Here is a 15,699-nt window from a genome sequence, read left to right as displayed (position 1 = left end):
TTAATCCAAAACTGATTCACAAGTAACCATGCCCAAATTCTTTCTCAAAAATTCAAACCTGTCAAGTTTTACTGCTTTAGTAAAACCATCAGCAAGCTGCACATCAGTTGGACAATATTATTGTACCTCAATCATTCCATTTGTCACCTGTTCCCTTATGAAATGAAACCTGGTATCAATATGTTTGCTCCTGCCATGAGAGATTGGATTTTTAGCAAGACTTATTGCAGACTTGTTATCAATCCTAAGAATTAGAGGCTTTACTGGTTCACATTTGATCTCCTTCATCACTGAATTCAACCAAATTGCTTGGCATGCTGCAAATGTGCCTGCTATATACTCAGCTTCACGTGATGAAAGTGGAATCACTGATTGTTTCTTTGTGCACCATGAGATTGCAACATTGTTGTATTTGAAAACATAAACTGATGTACTCCTCCTATCAATTATGTCTCTACACCAATCACTATCTGAATATCCTATTAAGGCACTCCCTTCACTGTTTGTACCAATTGGAAATAGTAAACCAAACTCCAAAGTCCCTTTAAGGTATCTAAGGATCCTCTCTGCAGCTATCAATTGAGGCTTCCTTGGATCATGCATAAATATGTTAATGACACTCACTGCGTAGCAGATATCAGGCCTACTATTGCACACATATCTCAGTGAGCCAACCATTTTCCTGAACATAGTTGAATCAACTTTCTCTTCATTAGCACACTCATCAAGCTTTGAATTTGTTTCTGATGGGTTTGATAATTAATTGCAGCTATTCATTTCACATTTTTCAAGTAATTCACCAATGTACTTTTGTTGGTGCATCACTATACCATCTTTCCTTTTCAAAAATTTCATTCATAAGAAAAATGAAAGTTCACTAAGATCAAACATCTCAAATTCACCTTTGAGTTTGTCTTTTACTTTTCCAATTTTTGCAGTTTTACTGCCAGTTATGAGCAAGTCATCAACATATAAACATATTATGATGATTATTACTCCCCCCGGCCTCATATGTAAGCAAAAGTAGTTTTTTTAGATTCATTGAAAAAGTTATGTATTTAGTCTATATTTTAGACTGAATACATTCATTTTCCAATGAATCTAAAAAAGCTATTTTTGCTTACTTATGAGGCCGAAGGGAGTATATCATGTTTTTAATACATACTCGCTCATAATAATATGATAAGATATATGCCATGCTTAAATGACAAAATTACCCTTGTAAAACAATTATTATTTTTTAAAATTATTTTGTAATACTTTGAATTTTATAAATAAAAAATATAAATAAGTAATCAAATAACTTCATATAATTTTAAATAAAAATCATGAGAAAATAAACAAGTTAAATTTTTTATATGAATCATGAACAAATAAATAACTCAATTATTATTATTATTAAGGCTTAACTATACATTTGGTCCCTTACGTTTATTTTAGGTTTCAATTTGGTCCCTTACGTTTAAAAAGTATCAATTTGGTCCCTTACGTTTATTTTAGGTTTCAAGTTAGTCCTTTCCGTCAATTTTGTCACATCTGGCAGTCAATTTGCATATGTGGACTGACACGTGGCACTTGGACACACTGACACGTGTACTGTTCAAACGGTGTTAGTGACAAAACTAATGGAAAGGACTAACTTGAAACCTAAAATAAACGTAATGGACCAAATTGATACTTTTTAAACATAAGGGACCAAATTGAAACATAAAATAAACGTAAGGGATCAAATGTGTAGTTAAGCCTATTTTTTTGGTAGAATAAATAACTCAATCATATATGTTAGATAAGCTAATTAATAGATATATGATACATCTCATATGTAAATAATAAAACTACCATAGCAAAAGAATTATATTTAATTTGTTATAAAATTTAAATTATGTCGACAATGTACATTCTAATTCTACAAGTACTAATACTCTCGTAATTCCACAAATAAAATAAATAAATAATGTCCTTAGTCACATTTGTTGGGGCAGGAAACACTGCTGCTCACTAGGTGGAAGCCTTGCAGTTTGGGAAGCAAAGAATCTAACATATGATTATATCTTATCTTATCTTACTAATTGTAATAGCAGGATTGCTATCAAGTTAATTAAAGACGGATGTGGAAAACATTCATCAATTTCATCATAATTCAGACTTGATCAAGACAACACGTTCCTAGAGAAGTCAATTAAGTGGGAGATTGCTTGACAAAACATGATTTATCTTTAGACATGGATTTTAAGATCTTTGATTTTACCTCTAGTTATTCCCTAATCACTTTACGTGGACAATGCTTGTATTAGTTTTTCCTAAAATTTCTAGGTTTCTTTTGTGGGAACTATGCCCCTTTTGGCCATAAAAAAAATGGTGGGAATAAAAGAAAGAGATTTACTTTTCGCACTCTTTAGAAATTCTTACGCGCCCCTTGAAATTATCAAAATAATATCTTTGCATTCTAGAATGTGAGCACTGTTCGCACCCTATTTTGCGAATGACAATTTTATTTGACTCAAGCCCAACGTATGCGCCCTCCATAAATGAAAATATTATGAAGAAAAATAAGTCTGCATTATAAAATGCAGACTCAGTTCACAGTTTGCATCCTAGAATGCGAACTCTTTTTTTTCCAATTTTTACTATTTACACACTCGTATCCTAAGCACCGAGCGGTAAATTGAGAATGCCATGGGATGTGCATGTGTAATGAGGGCACGAGAAGAAATTCTCTAAAAGAAACTAGGACCCAAAAGTTACCAAAAAAATAGGATACAAAATGGACCAAATCAAATACAAGAGTAGGGCCTAAGAAAGGATGGGTTTTTTCTATCCACACCTCCTCTAGGATTTGCAAAGCAAGTTTGGCAATGAAATGGGCCACATAATTCCCATATTAATCAAATACTATTTTTTTTAAGGATTTTGCTAACATTTTAGGGCTAGAGCGGTCAAAATGGGCTCGTCCGAATGGGCCGGCCTGTCAAGCCCGATTTTTCCCAGGCTTGAGCCTTGAAAAGGACCAAACTTATGTACAGTTCCATATACACAATTTTTACTGTGCTAGATACATGGAGGAAGTTATTTTTATTTAAAAAATTTTTCTTTTTCTTTTTTTAATTAAAAAATATAAATAACTACCTTTTTGTGAGAGGAACAGGAATAACAACATCTAAAGAAATGCATATAGGTTTTGTCCTTCTAATCCTAGCCCGAATTGTTTTCGGGCTTTTTAGCCCGGCCCGATAAAACCTGTTTAAAATATGGGCTAGCCCGAATGTGTCACGGGAGGACGGCAAGCCCGAATAAATTATAATAATATTTTTTTTCAAAATAAATACTATAAGTAACTTGTTTTGGATGGTTTGAACTTAGTTTGTATTATAAGAGTTTTTTTTGCCTCTCTACGAGTGTCTCAAATATCATCCGCTACTTAAGTAGCGGACGGTGTTTTTTCGTCAAATTTCTCATTTTTACTACATAAGTAATGGATGAGTAAAAATAGGGCGCGCGAGAAACTCTTAAGTAGCGGATGAGTAGAAATAGAGCGCGCGAGAAATTCTTAGGTAGGGGTGAGTAAAAATAGGGCGTACGAGAAACTCATAAGTAGCGGGTGGATAAAAATAAGGCGTGCGAGAAACTCTCAGGTAGCGGATGAGTAAAAATAGAGCGCGCGAGAAAATAATAAGTAGCAGATGCGTAAAAATAGGGCGCGCGAGAAACTCTTAGGTAGTGGATAAGCAAAAATAGGGCGCACAAGAATTTTTTATCCTATATAGTATATGTATAATAAAAGAGTAATGATTAACATAGTGTAAGTTAATTTGAACACTAAAACTAAAAAAAAAATTAAATAAAAAAATCCGGGCCGCCCGAAAGCCCGACAACCCGTACCGGACTCGGACACTAATTTTTATAGCCCTTTTTTATCTGGACTTTTTAGACCGGCCCGATAAAGCCTGATGCCTTACCGGACCGGCCCAAAACGGGGCAGGCCGCTGTTTTGACAGCTCTACTTATATTATGGCACATGTTAACAATCGAAAAGTAGAATCATTCTCTTAAATTTTGTGTGATTAATTTATGATCACAGTTTAAAAAGTAAAGTAAATGCATTAATTATAATAAAATACTCCCTTATGGCACATTTTAACTTTTTCCTTTTTTAATGAACATATTAAACAAATAATAAAAAATTTCTTTTTGGGTTACCATGATATTGTTATTTGGTACACAAGGTGAGTTCTTTCCATAGTTTTGAAAACCGGACCAGACCGGCCGGACCGGTGGGGTGGCCGGCTCGATTAGCATGCAGAACCGGACCGGTTTGAAGAGGAAATCAATTATTTCAAAAAAATTCTAAAAATGTTGCATATGGGAGTTGAACTCAAGTCACTTGGATACAATTGCATCACTATTACCACTAGGCCACTCACATTTAGGTTATATTCTAAATAACTGAAATATATTTAATACTACTATACTACTATATTAGTTATAAAATACCATGACATGTATTAATAAATACATTGATCATTTTTTTCCTTATTATTTTTAATTTAATATATATTCACTGTTTTATTTTAATATAATATATTAAATTGTGTATTATTTTTTTGGACTTATAAATTATGTTGTTCTAATTAAAAATTATGATATAATAATACTTTTATTGACTAAATTATAATATTATACGGTTAGATATGTGAATCAAAATATAAATAATGATGAAATGAAAAGCTTTTGTGTTTTTTCTTTTAAATATATGAAATTTTATTGAAAAAAGTTTGAAGGAAATTTTTTTTTATTAAATTTTATTGTTATGAAATTCAAGTTAATATATTTAAATTTTTTATATAAGCCGGGTCAATAGTCATGCGGTCTGACCAGTGACCCACTGGTCTGACCAGTGAACCAATGACCCAGTGCCTTGTCTGGGTCGATCACCGGTCCGGGTTTTAAAACATTGGTTCTTTCCTCCCAATCGAATTTTCTCCACACGCATGAGTCAGGAATCGAACCCCTGATCACATGCTTAAGGGGACCAAGTCCTTTACCACTTGGATTAATTCATTGTTGGTTAATAATAAAATATTTCTAATATAATAACATTTTAAAATATATTTTTTCTTTAAAAAAATAATAAAATCATATTTTTGATGTAGACTTCTAATATATTTTTTTATCATATGAACTTCTAAAATTAAAATTCTATCAACATATAAGATTTCCATATTTAATAAAATAAAATAAAAAAACTAATTATAGGACTAAGTAGGCTCCCATATTCCATTGCTCCACCTAAAATAATGGAAAACGTTCACGCCACTAACTAACAACTTAATCCACCACACACATTTGCCTCCGAAAACAGAAACATTACACTTTACATACGTGTGTGCTTATACTACAAAATGCTTATATTTTTGGTTACAAAATGCTTATATATAATACTACTATATACTCGTACCATTTTTCATCCATAAACCTATAAACCTTAATTTTCTAATATCATCATTTTTAAGATGTCTTCTTCTTCGGTAGAATCAGTTCGAGAACTTCTCAACAAACAATGGAAAACCGTTCCCTTTCCCAACATCAAATCCAGCGATCTCTTCTCTCTCTTCCTCAAAGTGGGTTTAGCTATTTCCACCATTTTTCTTATCTCCCATCTTTTCTACCTATCTCTCAATTACCACCAACCACAAAGCCACTATGATCATTTAGCCTTAAAAGAAATGTTCCATCGCAGCACCCCAAAAACCTTAATCATAGACTCCGGTCCTGCCGAACAGCCGACCGCCGCAGCTGAAGAACCCACCAAGATCTCCCACGTCTTGTTTGGAATCGGCGGCTCTTATGCTACATGGAACACACGTCGGTTCTATAGCGAACTTTGGTGGCGTCAAAACACCACCAGAGGCTTCGTGTGGCTAGATAGAGAGCCACCAATAAACGAGACGTGGCCAGAGACTTCTCTGCCATATAAAGTCTCTGCTGACACGTCATCGTTCAGATACACTTGTTGGTACGGCTCTCGTTCAGCTATTCGCATAGCGCGAATACTAAAGGAGGGTTTTGAATTAGGGTTAGATAATGTGAGGTGGTTTGTCATGGGCGACGACGACACGGTGTTCTTTACCGACAACCTACTTACGGTGTTGTCGAAATATGATCACAATCAAATGTACTATATTGGTGGAAATTCGGAGAGTGTGGAACAAGATGTGGTACATTTTTACACTATGGCTTATGGCGGCGGAGGGTTTGCTATAAGTTATCCTTTGGCGGCGGAGCTTGTGAAGATTTTGGACGGTTGCATTGATAGGTATTCTGAGTATTATGGTTCTGATCAGAAAATTCAAAGTTGCATTAGTGAAATTGGCGTTCAGATTACCAAAGAACCTGGTTTTCATCAGGTACTTTTCTTCTATACTTTGACTTGTTCATTCTACATCATGAATCAACTGAATTCCCTATTAAACATTATTTTATTTTTTTAACATTAACCTTTATTTTGTCAAATTAGTTTTTTTTTTTCTTTTTCTTTTTTTGGCAATTTAGTTGCTAGACTTATTTTTTAAACCGTGAAGAAGTTTAAGTTTCGGGTTACAATTAGAACAAGCGCATGTTAATGTCTCTGCAGCTCTACCGTCTATCAAGTTAGTCATTGACGATTACTTTAATTTGTTTCTGAGGATCGAACCTATGACATGATGCGCACGCAAATATTTCACTACTCGATCAAACCTATTTGCTTAGTCATTGACTATTAATTATTTATTTATTTTTTTTTTGGTTAAGAATGTGAAGAAATGTGGAATCCGGGGTTCGAACCCCGACCACTCCAATAACGTCCCTGGTAGCTACCATTTGAGCTACACTTATGGGACTATTAATTATTTATTTTAAGATTGGGTAATATGGAAAATATTGTAGAGTCTTAGTAAGAATTAACCGCTCAGTATAGCAAAAAATCCGCCCTTTAATTAGCCTGATGACTTTTGGTCAAAAATAAATAAATTAGGCTAACGAGGAAAATCAAAATTTGTGTTAATGTTTTTTGGCTACAATTTGTATTAACTTTTATTGCCTACTATATAGTAGTATCTTTCATTTTTGTTAAAAAATTGAAATATAATAAATTTTTATGTCATATCTCTCAATTCAATATGTTCTACCGTTATAATTATAAACATATTATGTTTTTTTGTAACTGAAAAACGTATTCTCAATTTAACTAAGAAACAAAACCGATGAAATTAATTTTTTTAAAGGAAAACCGAAGAAATTAAATAATCAATCCTTTATTAGTATGATATATTTTTTTAAAATACATGTCTCTTTCAAATTTTATCTACCTACCATTTAGTTTCAGTCAAACAAAATACTACCAAATTAGAGTACTTTATCTTTATTATTAAATAAATTCTAACTAAAATAGTTTTTATTTTTACCGTTTTAGCTAAAATAGTTAAAAATGATGACTATCATCTTATTCCATTTTCGCTACTAATTTATTACTACGAACTTCTAGCTAAAATAGTTTTTTTTTTTATAACCATTTTAGCTAAAATAGTTAAAATCATTTTTTTTGTTATGGTTATCATCTTATTCCATTTTAGCTACTAATTAATTTTATTATTTATTAATTAATACAGGTTGATATACGTGGCAACCCATATGGGTTATTAGCAGCACACCCGGTAGCACCATTGGTCTCATTACACCACTTAGATTACGTGGATTCAATTTTCCCAAACATGCCACGTGTCGATTCAGTCAAAAAATTAATAACCGCTTACAAATCGGACCCGGGTCGAACTATCCAAAAATCATATTGCTACGACCATACCCGAAATTGGTCGGTTTCAGTTTCATGGGGCTATAGTGTTGAATTATATCCATTTTTACCAAGGGCCAAAGAATTTGAAATGGCTTTACAAACTTTTAAAACGTGGCGGAGTTGGAGTGATGGCCCGTTTACGTTTAATACCCGACCCGTTAGTGGTGATCCGTGTGAAAAGCCTTTGGTTTATTTTATGGAGCGGGTTGATGATGTTGGTAAGGGATTGACCCGGTCTGGGTATAAGAGATACGACGCCGTTTCGGAGAAGAAGTGTGAGAGGGAAGATTATAAACCGGTTTTGGAAATTCAATATGTCAACGTTTCGGCGCCTTTGCTTTTGCCTCATTATTGGAAAGAGGTAAGGAATTTTTTATTTTTCTTCTGCCACTTTATTTATTTTTGCTTGGTTAATATTTTAGTAATTAATTTTTTGTTTGGGAGGACTATTAAAAATTTAGTTTTTAATTTAATTAAAAGTTAAATACATTTTTAATTCCTATAAAATTGCGGACACTTAAGTTTAATTCAGGAAAAAAAATTTACTTTTAATCTCTATTTATATTTTATAGGGACTATTATTTTGAGAATTAAAAATATCCATTCTAATATAGGTACCATTCTTACCAATTACATTATGAAAGACTACACCAAAGAAAGACTAAAATTATCATTTGTGTAAAAAAATTATCATTAAAATTTAATCTATACTAAAAACATATTTAATTCGTTAATTAATGAGTAAGATTTTTAAAATGTTTTATTTATTATTAATGCTGCTATTAATTTTTTTTGACAAAATATTAACTATTAATTAATTAGTGTGACGTTTATATTTTTGAATTAGAAAGGTAGTTTTTTTTTTAAGAGTTATTATTTTTATCTTGACTAGTCCCACACCCGTGCGATGCACGGGTATTATGTGGTATTTTATATTGTAATGTTGAAAAATCATTCATATAAATTGAAACAATAAGTATTATGAAAATTATAATAATAACATCAACAACAACAAAATAATAATAATAAAAAGTGATTTAAATATAAGATAGATATTAAAGATGTGTTTATACATTTCGAAAAGATTACGATGGATCCTATTGCATCTACCAAAATAAGTTGGTAATCCATAAATTGTCATGTCGCTATGAAAACGGTTTGTGGTCATACTCATACACTGTGCATTTGATTCTTAATTGGACACTATAATTCAATATATAGTATAAAAAATTAATTAGTGTGTATAATTTAGTAAAACCTATTATTATTAGTTGAGTGAGTGTATAATGAAAAGTCATAGGTATATAAATGTAGGCATATGAAAAAGTGTATAGAGATGACAATGATGTAAGTAGAAGTGATGTGGCATTATTGAGTTGTTTAATTGGATATAAGTGACTGACGTAGATTAGGGTTAGATTAGTGATTGCACAACTATCTAGGAATTATATATATAGATTGAATAGGTCAGTAAAAATAGTCTCTATTTACTTCTGTTTATTTTTTATATTTTTTTAATATCTTTTACTTGTATTGTTAGATGCAATTGTATGAACGTTTCCAAAAAAGAAAAAAAAATGTTTTTTTTTATGGATGAAAAAAAGTATTTTATGAATGTGTGTTTAAATCCCATACCAAAACTTTCTAATTTTTTTTTCCTAATGAAAATTATTAGTATGTTAATTGTTAAGTTAGTGTTTTATATTTAGCTCAACTAATTTTATCAATTAAAATATTCATCCCACCTCATACCAAAAGTTTCTAGTTATGTGAGTTGAAAAGATTATTTGGAGCGAAATATGTGTATTTTTTTTGGGTACAAGAAATATGTGTATTTATTGTGCCGTGTAGTAACGGGTGATGGAAATTAATACATAAATAGTTTTGACTGAAATATTAAAATTTCAAGCATATGTGCCTAATCTTACATAAGTGGTCCACTGTAGGATGTCCTTAAAAAAAAAATTGTTATCATAATATTGTTACGAAGAATGTCCTTAAAATTATTAGAATTTTTTTATTTTTTGCCCTATAATTGAAATGATTGAAGTGAGTTTAATATAAATTATTTTTGTTGTTAATTGAATCAATATCAATTAAGTTATTGTTTCAATTATGAAAATAAAAATGACTATTAATTTTTATTTTCAAACAACAACTTAGGTCATCAATAAAATTAAAATATTTTTAAATACTAGACAAATAAGTATTACTTATAGAATGATTTATATTTGTTTATAAATTTTAACTTAACTTATAAAAATATCGAAATTGTTAAATCGGATACTCTAATCATGGTTCGAACTTCAATCACTCTACTTTGCATGTGTTGAATTTTCGTTGACTTGTAATTTCGTCTATTAAAAAAGTGATTCATATTAAAATTGTACATCATATTTATGTCAACGTTTATGACCACTTCTCTATGGTAAAAGTTGTTGCTTCATTGAATTTGATTCATTAATAGGATCACTATTTGACTTTGATCGTTATAGACTATACCATACTCTAGTCCTAGGCAGACAAACCTAATTTTAACAGCGGACACCGTAACTATAAAAATGGCTCCTTCTTTAGTTTGATTATATGAGCAAATGCTGGTCTCACTGTAACTATAAAAATGGCTCCTTCTTTGTGCTGAGGAGGCTGTTTTGTTAATATATATATATATATATATATATATATATATATATATATATATATATATATATATATATATATATATATATATATATATATATATCATTTTAGCTTTTTCAAAAAAAAAAAGATTATATGAGCAAATGCCCGAACGTAAAACATTTCACAATTTTAAGGAATATTTTGCAAATTCACTAGTTTACTTTTTTTGGAAAAATTAACCGGTACCTAACTAGTTTGAAATATTTTTGTGTATTATACAGGCACCACGTAGACAATGTTGTGAGATAATCAAAGATGCAGATGGTGTAAACAATGTGGTTAATGTCAAGATAAGAGGATGTCAACAATTTGAGAGTGTAACTCCTCGTTAGAAATTAGAAATTAATTTACTACACATTGAAGAGAAACCAAAGGATTTTTATGAAGTCTTTCACAATGAAAGACTCAAAAAGAGTGAGTTGATATTAGGAAACAAAATGGATAAACTTTTATACGTTTTTCAAATATTCAACTCAATCTGTGCATATATTATAGAGTGACTTTGTAGATTAAATTGGCTTTAATTTTAATTTTGTTTTTTTATGAGAAAATTTCATTTTTAATATATTTATTAACATTTGCATAACATATTTTCGTAACTTGAAATGTATTGTAATTTACCAATGAATTGGTCGAAGTCATGAGGGTTTTAATCTCTTTAAGAAGGTGATCATGGGTTCAAATCCTCTTGCTCCAGCGTATGGAAAGAATTTGATTAAAAGGAAAGAATTCATTTTATGGACTCTATAAATTTCTTGACAGAGATTAGTAATTGTTAACGACAATGAAAACTTAATATATTATGATGACAAATAAAAATATTATGATTTAATATTCAACGAGATTCTAAGTTTAAATTATGCAATTGTCTGTCTAAGATGTAGTTGGATTTTAGGTAAAATTAATATATGTTACGTTGACGAGTCGAAAATAATGAGATATTAATTTTTATTCAAATAATGAATTTAAAGAATTCTTAAGAACGTGTATCTCAAACCATTTTTCTGTCCACAACATTATACTATGAATTTTTAATAATGAAGAGGGGTGTACTGCTCCATGACATTGCTATGTTTTAGGTGAACCAACGACGTGCTAAGACATATATGATTTGAACAAATAGATAATATAAGTGGCTTAAGCTATGCCAAACATGTTATATTCGAAAGTGAAATGGTTCAACAACACACACTTAACTAGAGACCAATTTAATAGTTAAAAAAAAAAAATTAAACACACGCATAACTTCAAAAGAAAATCTAAAAGATTGATATTTAGACATAATTAATTAGGCAGCTCACCGAACAATCTCAAGCTGGGAATGGATTCACTCAACCATAGAATCTTCAAACCAGCGATTAGTGGTGTTGTAAACCCTCAAACTTCTGATTTTGTAAAAGGTATGATAAATGATAATGAGATTTACTTCTAATGTTGTAAACCCTCTTTATAAAATAACTTGTTTATTTCAATATTATAATCATTTGATGACATATAAAATATAGAATTTCTACACCAGATTAGATCTATATGTATTTTATGGTAATCGGTCCGCCAAATAGATATACATATGTCCCATAGCTCCAGTGCGAAAGCCACTTTTATATCTTGTTTCTACAGTCACAATTTCACCATCTTTAATCTTGATTGAACCTAACTCTGGATAGCTTCCCGACATCTCGACAACATAGCCTTTCTCATTTTCCGGTTCCTTTCCTTTTCCATATGTTGGTTTTGAGGTATACAAAGTCCTTCCATCCTTAAATAATCAAAATATTATCATAATTTAGAAGTGATCAAGAATGATATAAAGTAAATGAATTCTTACCATAATATAGAGAGAATAAAAAAGATTATTGGTTAAGGAACATGACAAGCACACATAGTTTAATGAAACATACATACCATCGAAATCATAAATATTATATTTTGAGATAAAAATATGATAGAATTATTTATATATAATTAATGAACTTACTTGTCCATATAAAGTTGCGTTAATTGCACCAACATGCATATGAGCTATGCCGTATATGAGATAACCACCTTTTTCCATTGGGATGTTTGCTTTCTCAATATGAGGAGGGGAGTTCTTTCTTCCATTATTTGGAGGAACCGTAAACTCTACCTGTAACCATCGAGTTCAACAAAAATGTACTTGTAAATTATGTTTTAGAATTAATTATAGAAAGTTTTAAAATTAAAAAAAAAATTGAAAAAGAAATCAATTTTAATTAAATTGCCGTTAGTGATCATTTTAAAACTCTGATTCCGAAGGAATTGAAACTTCATCCCATGAGATCAATGGGTAAAACTATTACCACTGCTCTGACAATTCATGGATAGTGTTTTGAGCACTTCTTTATGAGATGTTTGATGTATGAATGCATTTTTGCTTTTCATTTTTATCTTTAAAATTACATTGGACATTACATTGTAAAAGTTATCTATAATTAAAAGTAAGAAATAAATTAAACAAAAATTGTGAAGAAAAAATCTCACAAACAAAATAATTAAATAATCTCTTGCTTACCTGACAATCATGAATAAATTGGGAACCATTTCTTCTAACTCGATCAGTTGAATCAAGTACATAAAATCTTACAGGAATTTGTTGTTGGTTCCAATCAACCCATGTTATTTTGTATCTCAATGCAAGCTTTCTGGTAGGTGCTTCGAAACCCTTTTTCAATTTGCACTGTAAACTATCTTGGCAACAAAAGAGTCCTCCTTTATAATTGGAACCCAATGGTTTGCCATCGATGCCAGATGTGACGTTATAAAAATTCTTTGGCAAATTAAAATGGTTACACCTACATTCAGTACAACGTTTTCTATCTTTTGTTCCACGTGTATCAATAACCATGATATTTAGGAGCCACTTTTCTTGGTATCCTGATGGAATAGTTGAAGGGTTGCCATGCTCTACAGCATAAGGATCTGGAATTTTTGATTTTGTTCCTCGTGCTTCACCTCCCAAACCCCAATAATGTGGCAGAATATAAGTATTACATGTTCCATCATTTCTTATATAAATGTTACCTTCCAAAGGATCCTTAGGGGTTATTTTTGACATATTCCAATCTATTACATGGTATTTTATAGCAAAAAAATGATGTAGATATGCTTCATATAATGGTACAGAATTTCCTTTTTCATCAACTAGTTCAGCATCAAAACTCTTTATTCCAACATGACCCTTTGGAAATTCAATATCATAGAAACTTTTAGATACGACTTTTCCGGGACCCACTTCAAACATTTCAGAAATAAACGTAGCCGATTTTATATTTTTATTTTCAAATTTATCCCCTGAATCAATTGCACATGTTGTGGCTGATAAAAACACTAGTATTGATGAAAAAACTATTGCCCCTTTACTTATAAACCCCATGGCGGAGATCTTTTTCTTTGTTTTGGTGATGAAGTTTTGCTTTTGTGAAAATCAAGGTTGATTTTGCTTCTTTTTATAATATAAAAGGCTAAACAATATGTGAATCTGACATGACTTGGTGCCAATAAATCCAAATTGGTTATTGAATGCCTATATTTCTATTGGGTCGTTAAGGGTGTATTCGGTTTATAATACGTGGCTTGAACAATTATTTAACTATTTATAGATATTAATTAATATTGTAATATCGATGTTGTTGATCAATAAAAATTATATACAAAATATAAATATTTAATACTATCATTCCTTTCAATAATTTGTGTGTGTATATTTAAATAAGTGATATTTTATTTAAAGTTTTGTAAGTATTTTATATTCACAAAATGTATATCATAATTTAAATTTCTGAAAAAGACAACTCTAGAGATTTGGTCTAATGGTAAATAGGTATGTTTTAAAACTAGAGTTTTTTTGCTCGAGCCCCACTAGTTCTCTTAAAGCCCTATGATCTACCCTATAATGTATCGGAGCACCAGTTCCTCACCCTAAATTTTTTATACAAATTATTTTATCAAAAAAGAATATGTAAAAACAACATTAATTAATATATTATATTATTTTATTTATATAGCTATTAATTCATTTTAAGAAAAGAAAACGAAAACGCCAGGCGAACTTAAACTAACCTATTAAAAATGGCAAAAAAGAAAGGAAAACACAAATTTCATTACACAGAGTTATTGGGAGACTCTTGGTTCTAAAATGATTGCTTTATTAGTTACAAAAGATTCTAAAACGTTTAGAATAAGATTTTACAACCTATGGTGCAGTCTTTTATTCAATATATATGTCATCATATAAATCTAATAAAAAAGATACAATGGAAAAGTATACATTATCCCATGCTTCATTTTTTTTACACCTACAAAACATAAGAGAAATTTATGTGTTTCCCATAAAATTCATTTTAAATATTAGTTTTATATTGCATAAAAATCTTTTCCATGATGGAGAATAAGATTCTACAACCTATGTTGTAGTCTATTACCCAACGCATATCTCGGTGGAAGTTGAAAAATATGATCTCATTATCACTTCTTATGTGTGAAAACCAAACTCACGCAAGTGTATATTTATTTCGTAATTTCTAAACTATATTTCTACTCATACATTAATCAATTGTGAAGAGTGCACCATTGGAGGTGCTCTAGTTGAGATTAATTTGATTTCCTGTCGCTACTGTAATTAGAATTTTTGGTTTTTAAGGTAAGTTACTAGGCTTGATCTAGTAGATGATAGAGGACGTAGGTTCTTTTGTTCCAGTGTTTGACGAAATATAAAACTTTTATTATATGATCAATGATTTGGTTGATTTGAGATATGAGATAGGGATGCTTTCACTTGGCCCAACAATACACACATTCCAAAACAACTGAATAAGACACAGGGAGTTTCCTCATGAGAGTGATGATTAATTTGAAGATATATCCTCAAAAGAATCCACCGTGTTAAAATGTTTTTGAGATTCTTTAAAAATAACGATGTTGAATAAAAATTCATAAACAATTAATGTTTTTTTAGACTTATTTAAAATTGAACATGAATGATCTATATAATATAAGCTCTCAATTCAAAGGTGGATTTTATAAAATTTCTATTTGTTAACATAACTCAAATGTTACACCGATATAATTTGATCTCACTCTTATATCTCTATCTCTATTATTAATGCTTTTGAAGTCAAAAAATGAAAAAAAAAAAAAAAATAGTCTTAGTGTATGTTTTAAGTTTA

The 15,699-nt window shown here is 30.4% G+C and overlaps 3 protein-coding genes across 3 annotated transcripts; 1 reads left to right on the top strand and 2 right to left on the bottom strand.

Annotated features, from left to right (window-relative positions):
- Window positions 1–678, bottom strand: LOC123892392 (secreted RxLR effector protein 161-like). Its single transcript, XM_045942177.1, has 2 exons — window positions 148–678; window positions 1–96 (listed from the first exon to the last, which is right to left on the bottom strand). Exons 1-2 carry the CDS (start codon window positions 676–678, stop codon window positions 1–3), a joined length of 627 nt encoding a protein of 208 aa, XP_045798133.1.
- A 4,773-nt stretch (window positions 679–5,451) lies between these two features.
- LOC123889480 lies at window positions 5,452–11,147 on the top strand. Its single transcript, XM_045938827.1, has 3 exons — window positions 5,452–6,404; window positions 7,647–8,192; window positions 10,735–11,147. The coding sequence occupies exons 1-3, from the start codon at window positions 5,511–5,513 to the stop codon at window positions 10,843–10,845; spliced, it is 1,551 nt and encodes a 516-aa protein (XP_045794783.1). The 5' UTR covers window positions 5,452–5,510; the 3' UTR covers window positions 10,846–11,147.
- A 903-nt stretch (window positions 11,148–12,050) lies between these two features.
- On the bottom strand, window positions 12,051–13,907 carry LOC123892391. The gene is made up of 3 exons (XM_045942176.1): window positions 13,047–13,907; window positions 12,492–12,641; window positions 12,051–12,272 (listed from the first exon to the last, which is right to left on the bottom strand). Exons 1-3 carry the CDS (start codon window positions 13,905–13,907, stop codon window positions 12,051–12,053), a joined length of 1,233 nt encoding a protein of 410 aa, XP_045798132.1.
- Between the last annotated feature and the right edge of the window lie 1,792 nt (window positions 13,908–15,699).

This window comes from Trifolium pratense, linkage group LG6 (assembly GCF_020283565.1).
Source record: "Trifolium pratense cultivar HEN17-A07 linkage group LG6, ARS_RC_1.1, whole genome shotgun sequence".
NCBI lineage: Eukaryota > Viridiplantae > Streptophyta > Magnoliopsida > Fabales > Fabaceae > Trifolium > Trifolium pratense.
Note: the sequence above shows the minus strand (reverse complement) of the source record. Positions and strands in the feature narration are given on the sequence as shown.